General features: G+C 37.9%; 1 protein-coding gene across 1 annotated transcript; it reads right to left on the bottom strand.

The window, feature by feature from the left end:
* Window positions 1–1,265: 1,265 nt before the first annotated feature.
* On the bottom strand, window positions 1,266–10,327 carry LUM (lumican). The gene is made up of 2 exons (XM_065423632.1): window positions 9,433–10,327; window positions 1,266–1,420 (listed from the first exon to the last, which is right to left on the bottom strand). Exons 1-2 carry the CDS (start codon window positions 10,325–10,327, stop codon window positions 1,266–1,268), a joined length of 1,050 nt encoding a protein of 349 aa, XP_065279704.1.
* Between the last annotated feature and the right edge of the window lie 3,514 nt (window positions 10,328–13,841).

The following is a 13,841-nucleotide window of genomic DNA, read 5'->3' on the forward strand; positions in this document are numbered from 1 at the left end:
CAAGCTATCATATTGGCTTTTAGTTAATGCCAAGTCTATTTTAGTGTGTGTTCCAAGACACACAGTACTTTGACTTCCCATTCCCAGGTAGCATGCACTAGTTTCTTTGTATCAGAAGGGATTGACACTGCCTTACACTTACTGCCTGTGACATCTGATACATTTCATTTTCATGTTCACAAAATTCATAAATACATTTCAAATGATTACTTAACAGTTCATTATAGCAGACATGCTTCACCTGCCAGTTCTCAGTGCACAAGGACTGGACAAAATGGTAAACACAAGTGCTAGTGGATATAATTGGATGATATGTTTGAAAACATTTTGAAACTACAAAGTTCAGAAAACAGTTTATTTAACCTTACAATAAATTCAGCAAAATATAATACCTTAGAATTTTTAGTTTTAACCTGAACTTCCTTTTCAAGTTTATAAAAGACTGCAACATATTTGACAATGATATGGACACAACAGAGCTATTTGCTATGTTTTATTTTCTACAGTCTGGTTAAACGTAGCATGCAAGTAATTGAATAAAAATACTTGTATATATGATTTACTGTGAAATAACAATTCTACTGGTAGCAGACAAAAACCTCTCCATGAAAGTATATAGGTAAGTGACAAAAACAACAACAAACAATTTAAAAATCCTGAAAAATGTTCTTGTTTCTTCATAATCTTTCATGTCTCATTAATGTCATATTCAAATGGGCTCTGAAAATATATTTTCATACAAATTTTATCATATTTATATTGCTAAATTGTATTATGCTGTTCTTTTGCAATTTCTAAAAATATATCAAAGGTGTGAATAATTTAGAATATTAATGTTGACCAGGGTGAATATTGTACATACACAGTTCAGCCCTAAATTACCATTCAGTACTCTACCAAAAACACACCTGACTTCCATGAGAACCTGAACAAAACTGCATACACCAATGTTTGTGTGCATGCGTGTGAATGCACATAGATTTTTACAATCATGATCATATTCCTCCAACTTGGAAGCCAGATTTTTTGGGGGAGGGAGGGGGCTGAATAGGGTCCTTTTGTGTTTCCAGAAACAAACAATTGAAACTACTTGTAAAAGTATGCACAAACATGTTTTGTTAGGATCACCAGGTTCATGCTAAATATTAACAAACAGAATAGATAATATGCAAATTGACTTTTGTTAAGACATCCTAATTTTAAAGAGTTATGCTGGTGTAAATCTGCAGTATAGTTATGACCCTTATAAGGAAATCGGAGGCACTTCACTCCAGTGAGATATCAGCAGCTACACGGAGACAGTTGTACATTTCCTGTGGCAGGTCAGATCGAGTGAGATTATTTCCATCCAAACGCAAATGTTTGACCCTGGAATAGGTTAGTGGTCCAACAACCTTACAAAAGCTGCTCAGTGGGAACTCTGAAACACAAAATAATGATGATAATTAATCGTAATAATAGTCTACTTGACACAATTGTCTGAAACTATGACTAATGCCAGGAGGTATCTGTGGCCTTGAACACAATGCACTATATATTTAGCTGGAGTAAAGTGATAGCCCCCTTGACTTCAGTGGAGCTCCATGGATTTACATTAGACGAGGAGCTCACACTTAGTTGCTGGGTTTTCAAAGGAGCTCAGAGCTAGATTTTTTCAAGTACTCAGCATCTACGATTGGTACCAGATTTTAAAATGAGTCCAGCTCCCATTTAGACACTTAAATAAATGGCCAGATTTTCAAAAGAGCTCAGCACCCAGTTGGCAGGCGTGTTTGGGAGGAAGGCATGGTCATACTGAATAAATTGTGAGAAAGGTATAAAGCAAATGCTGGATGGCATACATATGAAGAGAGACAGAAATGTGCAGGTGAAAACAGACTAGGGGTATGCTGGCAGATGGATGCAGGTCAATGGGCCTCTGTGTTAGGGATTAGCTTTTAAATATCTTATTTTTTATTTATTATACCTCAATGTGAAATTCATTTCTTTTGAAAATTCCACCCTAACCCTCATTTCAGGCTGACTAACGCTGTCTTCCCTTAAGTCACCTAGGAAAATTGCTGCACCTTGTAGATAAAAAAACCTTTTTCCTGATGGGAATATTAAAGAAGACAGAAAAAGATCTGAAAAATATGGTAGGTGATATCCCCATTTGGACTTCAAGGGGACTCCTTGTGCATGCTCATTAGAATCTTCCATTGTCATTGGTAAAATATGGCCCGTATGAACCAAACATATAAGTACTGCACCTACATGATTTAGGAGTCTCTTCAAAACATGGAAACTTAGGTCATTTCTAAGGAATGGAGACGTAAAATTGGGGAGTGGGCGAAGCTTTGTGGGGGATTCACAAAATAATTTTTTTTTTTAATTACTTTAGAAAGTGGGGCCTACCTCAGCAGTTCTGTTTCATTCTGCCTTACTCTGCCACTGGCAATTTCCCTGTTGTTATATATTGTACGGCCTTCTCTTTGAAGGGGGAGAGATAATGGATATTCTTACATGACTAAAGGTGCTCCATATTGGAGTGTAGAGTAATATATAAACTATAGTGGAAAAAAGTAGAAAGTAGGTCAGATGTCGAAGGATGAATATCAGAAAACAATTCAAGTATGTAGGGACATAATTAGAAAGGCCAACCACAAAGTGAGATTAAACAAGCTAGAAACATAAAAGGTAACACGAAAACATTCTACAAATACATTAGAAGCAAGAGAAAGACCAAGGATAGAGTGGGCCCATTATTCAATGAGGAAGGAAAGACAATAACTGGAAATGTGGAAATGGTGGAAGTGCTAATTGCCCTTTTTTATGTCAGTTTTTACTAAAAAGCTTAGTAGCAATCGGACGTCTAACATAGTGAATGCCAGTGAAAATGAGGTAGCATCTTAGGCTAAAATAGGGAAAGAACAAGTTACAAATTACTTAGACAAGTTAGATGTCTTCAAGTCACCAGGGCCTGATGAAATGCATTCTAGAATACTCAAGGAACTGACTGAGGAGATAATTGAGCCATTAGCGATTATCTTTGAAAACTCAAGGCAGATGGGACAGATTCCAGAGGACTGGAAGAGGGCAAATGTAGTGCCCATCTATAGAAAGAGAAATAAAGACAACCCAGGGAATTACAGATCAGTCATCTTAACTTCAGCACTCAAAAGATAATGGAGCAAATAATCAAGCAATCAATTTGTCAACACCTAGAAGATAGGTAATAGTCAACATGAATTTGTCAAGAACAAATCATATGAAACCAACCTAATAGCTTTCTTTGACTGGGTAACAAGCCTTGTGGATAGGGGGGAAGTGGTAGATGTGGCAGATCTTGACTTTAGTAGGGCTTTTGATACTGTCTCACATGACCTTCTGATAAACAAACTAGGAAAATATAACCTATATGGAGCTACTATAAGGTGGGTGTATAACTGGTTGGAGAGTAGTTATCAGTGATTCATGGTCAAGCTTGAAGGGCATATTGAGTGGGGTCCAGCAGGGATCGGTCCTGGTTCTGGTTCTGTTCAATATCTTCATAAGTGATTTAGATAATGGCATAGAGAGTACACTTGTAAAGTTTGCAGATGATACCAAGCTGGGTGTGGTTGCAAGTGCTTTGGAGTATAGGATTAAAATTCAAAATGATCTGGACAAACTGGAGAAATAGTCTGAAGTAAATAGGATCAAATTCAACAAGGACAAATGCAAAGTACTACTATAGGAAGGAACAAACAATTGCACACATACAAAATGGGAAATGACTGCCTAGGAAGGAGTACTGCAGAAAGAGATCTGGGGGTCATAGTGGATCACAAACTAAATATGAATCAACAGTGTAACACTGTTGCAAAAAAAGCAAACGTCATTCTGGTATGTATCAGTAGGAGTGTTGTAAGCAAGACACAAGAAGTAATTCTTCTACTCTACTCCATGTTGATAAGGCCTCAATTGGAGTAATGTGTCCAGTTCTGGGCACCACATTTCAGGAAAGATGTGGAAAAATTGGAGAAGGTCCAGAGGAGAGCAGCAAAAATTATTAAAGATCTAAAAAACATACTTGACCTCTGAGGAGAGATTTAAAAAATTGGGTTTGTTTAGTCTGGAGAAGAAAAGTCTGAGGTGGTGACATAACATTTTTCAAATACATAAAAGGTTGTTACAAGGAGGATGGTGAAAAATTGTTGTCCTTAACCTCTGAGGATAGGACAAGCAGTAATGGGCTTAAATTGCAGCAAGGTAGGTTTAGGTTGGACATTAGAAAAAGAAATCTTAACCATCAGGGTAGTTAAGCACTAGATTGCCTAGAGAGATTATAGAATCTCTGTCATTGGAGATTTTTAAGAACAAGTTAGACGAACACTTGTCAAGATTGGTCCAGTTATTACTTAGTCCTGCCTTGAGTGCCCTATTGAGGTCCCTTCCAGTGCTATGCTTCTGTGATTTTACAGGCTGATTCTGATATTCTTCCAGATATGAGATACTGACTGACATCAATAGGCCTATTTGCATAAGTAAGAATAATTTGCATGAGTGATGTTTGTAGGATTGGGTCTATGTAGATTGTTACTAAATTTGACACTCCATAAACTATGGAAACAGTAGGTATCACTTTGATCTTTCATGCTGCTGTGACTGCAGTTAAATACATGTCAGGACTCCAACGGGGCAATCAAAACCATGGGGCAAATACAGCCACTTCCTCCATAGCTAAGAAGGAACCTTTGGCTGTGGAATCAGTGCAGTTCACTGTGCACGGAAGGGATTGGATGTGTTATGTTATGCAGGGAGTTTGCCACACTTCCTACCCAAAAGGAGTCAGGGACCAGGAAAGGACCCTCAATCTATTCCAGCCAGGGAGCAATCCAAGGTCTTTTCATGTCTTTTGTGGGAGGATTCATCCCTGTATCTGTCCAGAACCTCGCCTGGTTACTGGATTTGCACCTATTAGTAAAAAACACAAAACTGCTCAAGAGTTCTTATTCATTCACTTAATATAAAGTTTCTACAATATATTCCAATGATTAGGTCTGCTAAGCTGCAGACAATTTGGCTGTAATTTGTAAACTGAACAGATAAACACATACAAGAATTTAAAGGCTAATCTTTTCATTTTTTTTCTTGCTTAGGGAAGCAAAATTAATGGCAGTCAATGATTTTAAGGGTCACATTTTAAAAAATGGCTCTTAAATTTAAACATAGAATTTTCAACATTATCTTTTGTGAGTACAAAGACTGCCACTTGGTTGTAATATAAGCTTTGCATGTATTAATGCATAGATATTTAACTACCTGATTGCATATCCAAACTCCATGTGTGCTTGTAAACTGTATCATATGTACATGTATTATTTGCATGTGTGAATGACTGCATGCAAAATGGTGTACATTGTATTGGGATAAGATTGAGACCACTTTGAGAATTGGGGCCCGAGCCAGTCCTCACTGAGGTCAAAGGAAAGGCTCCTGTCGACTTCCATCAGGCTCCTGGTCCACAACTTCTACATTTTTAGATGTCATATACAGAACATATAAATGTCAAATTGTGAGAGGCTTTTTTAGTGTGTTCACCTTTCTGTTGTAGTTATATGACTGAGGGTTTTCTGAATGCACCTGCCACCCTTACTTATGAAACATCTATAACAATTAGTCCCTCTTTAGTATAAGACCACTCTAATGTAGTCATGTGCATTAGCACCTGAATTCCAATATTATAGAGACTAATATTGCGAACACTTCTCCAATAATGTTCCAATGTGTTTTGTTTCTGGAAATGCCCAGAACGTTCTGAAGTTGCCCAGACAAACTTCGAAACATTTGTATATTGTAACTACTGGAAAACGTTGTGACTGTAACATGAGCATAGCTCTCCTTGACTTTCTGAGATCCCTGTGCATGGAGATGTGCCCGGAATTTTGCCAGTGAGGTGCAATTCACCTCCTTGTCACTGAAGCCCGACATAGAGATAGTGACTAGGACAGGTTGGACATTTTCCATCAAAACTGTGTGTTGACAGAAAGTTGGGTTTTCAACTAAATCAAATTATTCACAAAAGTGTCTGTTTTCCATGGGAAAAGTAGCTATTTCATCCAAATACCAATTGCACAAAAACCATTTTTTTTTCAGTTTTTGTCTGAAAGCCAAAATATTTTGATTTGAAATGGCACTGCAGTGCCTGAGGGAGGTTGTATTTCAGGTGACGTATGCTCCTAGTCTCCTCTATGGACTGGGTTCTCTGGGCCAAACTACATCTCTCGTCATACACCATGACCAGGTACTTCTATGTCACATCTCCTGCACTCACCAGCCCATAATGGGGAATGGGAGTATAAAAAACTATTTTCTGACCAGTTTTGGCTGGCCAAGTTGCCAGGCAGGATTGCTTCTGTATTCCATTGAAATGGTGTCTGAACCAATCTTGCATAGGCCTCTGTGCAAAATCATTTTGGGGGCAGGCCTGGAATGGACCAGGGGAAGACCAGTGTTTACACAAAATGAAGTGGCCACAGAACTCACTCCATGCAGAACCAGCACAAAAGGGCTGTGGTTATGAATTCAGCCCATAGGATTAATGGACTGGTGCAGAGGTTGATTTTCCTGCACTGCACCCACATATAGTCTGATCACTAGGGCTTTAGTTAATCTCAGTGTTTTTCAAATGAAAAATGACATATGGAAATTTTGTCTATGGGCTAGATTATTGTACCACTGAACTGCTTTGGCTGCTGCACAGATGGAGTCTCAAAGACACTTTTGCTAGATACTCGAGGTTATCTTTGGCATATGAGAATCCACAGTGATTTGGGTCCAGCATTTTCAGCTCTTCATCACCACCCTTTGTAGCCCCCAAGTGAAGGGAGGTATACTGGGGGCCCGGCTGGTGAAAGAGGCTGAAAAGATGTTGATCTCAGGGCTGATGTTGATCTCAGGGCTGCTCTACCATGTGTCAGAGGCTGGAATGGCCCTGGCCAGCTGTAACACTGGGAAGACTTGGGAGAAGCCATAAAGGTGAAAAATAATCATGTCTGCCCACTTCTTGCTTTCCAAGGTATTGCACCAAGTATTGCACCCTATGACTGTACTTAACTTGATTCAATTGATTGATTATATTTTGTTTACTGAATACATTTTGTATTTGGAAAAAAAATTACATTTCTTTTTCTGCATTAACACAAAGGAATGTGAAATGCTCCCAGGTTGTTTCTACCCAAACTGCAGCTCTAGTGACTAACTCAAGAACCCGATGGCATAGCAAAGTCTGGGTACAAACTGTGACCTAGGTTAAATAGGAAAATCCACACTTGAGCAACCTTGCTAAAAATAGGATATTTAAACTAAGAAGGCTCAATCCTCAGCTGCACTGAGTTTAAGAACTGGAGGGGACAAAGGTGCCTATAAGCCTCCAATGATCCTATGTTAGGTGGGAGACCTAGCTATTAATTTACACCAGCTAAAATGGCCATGTAGGACTTTTTCCATTGTCCTGGGATCAGTGGAATTCATTGCACTCAATTGTCATCCCAGAGTGCCTCACTCCTGGCCTACAGGTGACTCCAGCATGCTCCATGCAGTGGGGTGGGGACAGGATTAGCTAGTGTAAAGCTGTCTGTGTTACAAAATTGCTGTGTGTCTATGTATGTCCACATCAGCTCTTAACAGGCTACTCTGTTTTGATACCAATTTAGGATTCCCTCATACCAGGCCAATTATATGCTTTGAAGCCATTTTCTGCAGCAGGCAGTGCAAAGTGACCTAAGGAAGGCCTGAAGACACTAATGTTGAGAAATGTTTTGTTTTCTTTCTAGTAATGTAGCAAGAATTTGCATTCAAAATGATTCTTTCTCACTCTCTCTCTCTCTCTCTCTCTCTCTCTCTAGCAGCTCACGTGCCATGTCTAATCTTGGTATCAAATCACAATCATTTAGTGGAAATTATTATTCAGTATTTAGAATTTAAAAACCATTGTTTAATTGTTACATATCATTAGTATTATTTTTACTCTGTCACATCCAGTTATGGTTTCACGTTAGGGCTAGGGCCAATTGCATGGAACAGATGAACTCTGAGACAAAGTGACATTCAATACAAACATTGTCTGATCATTGCTAAATATGACTCAGAAAATGAAGGACACAAGAAAGAGTTCCTTAACATAAATAGTTTTATGTTGGGTCTCAATATAAGTGACTTTTTTAAAAAACATAAGTATAGTTTCAAATGTAGTCCATCCGTTTTTAAATATTGTTTTTTCTATCTACAACTTTTGGGGTAGATCATCAGTAGCCCTTTACCCCCTGTGCAAGGCTCTCTTACAATATCTACCTGTAGCATGGGCTGCAGGGTGGAAGGGAAGCTGGCTCTGAAAGGCCCAATTTATCAAGGTGAATACACAACTCTCATTGTCTTCAGTGGGAGCTCTGAATGCTCAGCATTCCTGAAAATCAGGCCCCTTTGATCTGGATACACAAACACTGTAGGCCCAACTTTCTGAAGAACTGAACACTTTCAGCTCTCAGTTAGGCTTCATGGATTGAGAACTGCAGGTGCTTAGCACACCTGAAAGCTGGTCCTGCTTGGATTTAGGTGCTCAACTATAGATGCAAATCTCTGAAAATATTGGCCTTAATTTTTTAATTAGTAATTCATAGTAAATGCACAATTGTCTGCCAAAATCGAGACCTGATTATGAAAATTATACACAGAGATGTCTACATGAAACTGAAGAGAGCCTACAGCAGTCTCTCTGAGCAGTGTAAACTCAATGAGGTGTTAACTCAGATACCCAATAATGACAATTTAAATGTCAACATTTGTTAACTATTTCACATAAGAAAGGAGAGAGAAAATCCCAGATCTCCAGAATTTACTGTGAGTGAGATTTCATTTTGGTGTCACAAGAGGATGGTATTTGGATGAGTTCCATCATTCATTTCCCCCCCACCCTCCCAGTTAAGAAAGAGCTAAGCTCAAGGAACCTAGCAGAGTCCCAGGACATACTGAAGCTCCAGTGAGGGGATCCAAGCTCTAGGAACACACTGAAGCTCAGGGAGCACAATCCAATATGAGTGGTGTCCATTTCAGTGACTCAAATGGATGGAGTCTATTTTGTAGGTGGCCCCCAGGAGAGTATCACCACCTTCCCCCCTTCCCCATCTGACCCCTTCTTTCAGTGCTTAAAATGACTGTTGGCATGATACATTAATTTCAGCTCAGTTCAAAACAAGGGTAACCTCCCCCATCCCCCCCCCCAAAAATTGGGTTTCAAAATGGAAAAATACAAAACTGATAAGTAAAAGCTGGTAAGTAAAAGCTGGTAAACATGGGGAGAGAACATGCCCAGCTTTGATAGCAGTGTCACTATCTATGGATCTCCTGTGGCCTAGGCAGGGAGTGGCATTAATTGTATTATTCATTACATTAAAATATGCAAATGTGACTCACTGTTAATTTGGTTGACTTGGAGGTAGAAGTTTTCTAGGTTCTCATTGACTGTTGGAATGCTTTTCAGCATGTTAAAGGAGAGATCCAACTCAACTAGGGAGGAGATATTGAAAACGTTGCCTGGTATTCCACCATCTGTCAACCGATTGTGAGACAGATGTAAATATTGCAGGGCCTTAAGACCTTGGAAGTACTCATCAGGAATGTTGGTGATCTGGTTGTTGTTAAAATACAGCATGAGTAAAGCAGGAGGCAGTCCTTTTGGTAGCTTTGTAAGTTGATTGAAGCTCAAGTCAAGATATAAAAGTGACTTCAGGCCTTTCAAAGCCCCGGAAACAGAGTCTGTTTTCAGCTGGTTATTCTGTAGGTGAAAGACAGTCAGGTTCACCAGCCCCTCCAGTACATTGGCGCTGACTTTTGTGATCTTGTTGTGACTAAGTTGCAGGTCATCCATGGTATTGGCAAGTGGTCCAACAGCTTCAGTCAAATTGTTATAATTTATATGCAATTTCTTTAAACTCTTTAGTTTGGAGAAGACTCTTCCCTTAATTTTTGAATTTTCCAAATGGTTGTGATCTAAGATCAGCCACTGCAGGTCTGTTACATTATCAAATGTATTTTCTTCAATGCCCTCAATCATATTGTTTCGGAGATAAAGGTATTTTATTCCAGCAGGTACAATTGGGATGCTTTTCAATTTCAGGTCATCACAATACATTGCAGATGGATAGGTTTCAGGACAATTACATTCTGGGGCACAGACCGCTGTAGATGGCCCCATCATTGAATGAACATAAGGGTCATCTGGGTCTGGATAATATCCCATATCATAGTCGTAATAGCAGAAAATGCCACTGATCAATACCAGTAAGAAAGGTAGAGAGCTTAGATGCATCTTTGAAATGTGTCTTGTCCCTATATGGGGGGGGGGGGGGGGGGAAACAGTTATAATTTTGTATTTATTTTCCTTGATATTACTTTTAATTTTACCATATAAAATTATGCATAAAAACTGAAAAGGAAGATTGAGTTAATTAAAGTTAATTTATAAAAGTGCCAATTAGGTTTGTGACTAGGAAACTTGTATGCAAATCCACATCATATTTGGAAGGCCTAGGAGAAGAGCTGGCTCTGAAAATCTCTCTCTCTCTCCACTGAATAAATTGGTCATGTACTTATGTAAATGACCTTGCAGATTCCCATTTTTCACACTTAGATAAAAATGAATATGGTACACAGTAAAACTTATTTTAAGCAATCATTCAAGGGGCCAATAAGCCACTTGCTTAACACAGGTGGTCTTCTTATCCAGGTGAAGCAAAATTGTTCTCAGCATACTTGGGATGCGGTCTTGAGACAGGAAACTGCTTAATAAGGGTGGTCTCTTGTAACTTTTAACTGGTTAGTGTTTTAAAATATTTATATAAGCATGTGTATACACATACAATCCCACTATCAATTCACACAGTGGGTCAGACCCACATCTGGTGTAAATCAGTGTAGCACTAGGCTGAGTCACACCAGCTGAAGACCTGGCCCACTGTGTTTTAACTACAGTTCAGAATGTGATGGAAAACAATAAAAAACAATTCAATTGTCCTCTTGTTCCCAAGTAATTTCAGAGCATATCCATATGCAACTTGGTATGCACAGTAGCATCAGACATGGATCTAAGATCCATGGAAAACTCCAGCAGAATAAGATGTTGTTTTTATGATTTATCTGGTGACAATATGCTCAGAGCTACACAAACAATTGAGAACTCCTGTGGTGCTTGCAATTTAGTTAAGAACAGCACATATGCCTTAAGTTTGTTCCCTTGTTTTTGTTGGCTCACTAAAAGCCTTGTTATATTCTAGTGGGCAAATAATCCTTGAATTAAAATATCTCCAAGCAGGTCCTGTTAATCTACCCTCCAACAGAATGTGAGAGTTTTTAAAGTGGTGTTATGGTATCTCCGATCAATGAATTTAAGTTTCTCTGTTCTGCCTTAGCTTTGATCGAGGAGATCAATTACATATCTTTAATTAGGCACTTATCCAATCAATATTACCTAATTAGATACAGTAGGGTAGACATACCATTGGGGAGATTTTCAAATGTGAGTTACAAGTATGGTTTTATTTGTCTGTTAGCCACTATTGTCTAAGAACATACTAAATCAAATGCAAAATATGGCACAGGTCCCCAGCCAGTGTAAATAGGCACAGCTTCACTGAAGTCAATGGAACTTCACTGATTTACATCAGCTGAAAATCTGGCTGGTCCCCTCTGTGTAAACACATTCAAGATGGGAGGTCTTACTATTTCCCTACAAGCGTGGAAAGTCAGAGCTATGGCCAACAATTTGGACTGGCACTCTTTGGCCTTATAGTAATATTCTCTGACATGTTTGCATTGTTTTTGGCAAAAGTAAAGGCCTATTAATATAGGCGAATGAATAGTCTGCTTTAACTGTATCTTTCATTGCTTTTCTGGTTTTAATTTGTACTTTTAATGGTTCTTAGTTGTTTTTTTCCCCTTAATTCCATATATAGGACACTTGCTTCAAAGAACATGCAATATTCAATATGATGCAAAACACTAGAAATAATGTCAAGATTTAAACTAAATTTATATGGATTAATGTAATCAACTAAATGTTAAAAATGAGGTGTCATATGATTCATATGAATGTGTTTGTATATCTGTATAAAATATAGTATGGTGCGCGCGTGTGTGTATACACACACACACACACACACACATATACATACATACATACATACATACATACATAAAGTATAAATACTTTGCCACGATAAAGTAAATATTATGTAGAACAATTATCTTGCTTATTGCCAGAGTCTTAATAAGTGGATCTAAAAAAGTCTATCAAAAATGTAAAAAAAGTGATCATTATATATACTCAAAATGTTACCCTGGACCATATGATTTTGAATTATTAGGTCAGAGTTTGTTCAAACACGCTAGTCGTGTGCTGGAAATATTTTTTGTAGAAATTATTGTTTGTTGTTTTACAAGTTTCATTGTAAAATACCTGAGCACACAGTAGGGAAGCTGCACAGCAAATGCAGACAATGATAAATTGCATCGCCACCAACGTCAAAAAAACTCACCAGAGTGGAATAGAGACAGTGGCAAAAACTCTTTTTAAAATATTTTGAAAATTGACTACATTCATTATATTGTTTAATTGTCCTGAAAACAATTAAATATATTCAATATTAAAACTATTGTGATTCGGCAATATCAGTTTCACTCTGCTGGCTATGGTGTATAAAAGGAAATTAAAATATTTAATTGGGTATTCAACAAATTTAAATGACAACTTAATGAAAATTTCAAACTGTCTAGCATTTTACCTTTCATCAACAGCCAAACTAATTATTTAAATGTTTCTATTCTGCATCCTCCTATTTAAATAGTACAATAATGATTTAACACATCAAGAGGACTGATAAGGCGTTGTTACTAACAGACCGCTGGAGGGCTAATTGAAATGAGTGGTATTTTTAAATTTTCCTTTTACTGTGTATGAAGTTTCCCTTCCCAAATATTGTACAAAAAGTTCACCACTAATGCATGCAACACGAGGTTATTATAAGCAAACTGTGAAATTAAATACACGAAAACTGCTGATTTGTGTTCAATTTACAAATTGGCAAACTTGTTCTGACATTTTTCATGTCCCCATTACAGCTACATTTAAATAGCTGAACGTTATAGTTAAAACATGCAATAGCACTTACCTTACTGCCTTGAAGCTGCTTTCTTTAATTCCCAGAGCAGATGCAATAAAGGACTGAATCGACCAATATATGCTGTAAACGGTGTCAGGAGGTAACTGGTTGCCAGATCCTCTGTGATACAAGAGCTAAAAAAAACAAAACAAAAAACAACAACCCCCCAAAAAAAACCAAACCAGAAAAACCCTAGTCACGCTGTTCTCTGAAGCTGCTATGTCATCATGATGATCTTGTGGTGTGGCATGTACAAATGCTGCTCTCTAATGAAGTGCAGGTGGATACTGTATATTGTACAAGGACAACCCATCTGCAGTCCTTATGGACTAGGGAAAAGATAAGTGTTTCACAAACCTGAGAAAGTTCAGACTCTGAACCACAGCCTTACACAAGGAATTTTAGTATTCTAGAGGAAAAAATGCTTTAAATAAAATACAAATTACACACAGACCTTTCCAGTTTCCCAGTTTATTTTATACCACTAGGCATGATCTAACAAATAACATTCAAACCTCAATGTAGTTTTATATATCTTAAGCCAAGTCATTCACTCATTTATGTCTTGTTTTTCTTTCTATCACATTATTTCCATAATAATGTAATAAAAAAATTAACTGAGGAGAAGAATCAAAGATGAAAATACACTAGCATTTTTGTTAGAAT

Source organism: Emys orbicularis, chromosome 1 (assembly GCF_028017835.1).
Source record: "Emys orbicularis isolate rEmyOrb1 chromosome 1, rEmyOrb1.hap1, whole genome shotgun sequence".
Taxonomy (NCBI): Eukaryota; Metazoa; Chordata; order Testudines; family Emydidae; genus Emys; species Emys orbicularis.

Excerpts from the sequence above, each read along its gene's own strand:
- LUM (XM_065423632.1), bottom strand. The coding sequence starts at position 10,327 with ATGCATCTAAGCTCTCTACCTTTCTTACTGGTATTGATCAGTGGCATT. Across the intron at positions 1,421-9,432 it reads CCAAGTCAACCAAATTAACA|AGTTCCCACTGAGCAGCTTT; the intron begins GTGAGTCACATT and ends TTTGTGTTTCAG.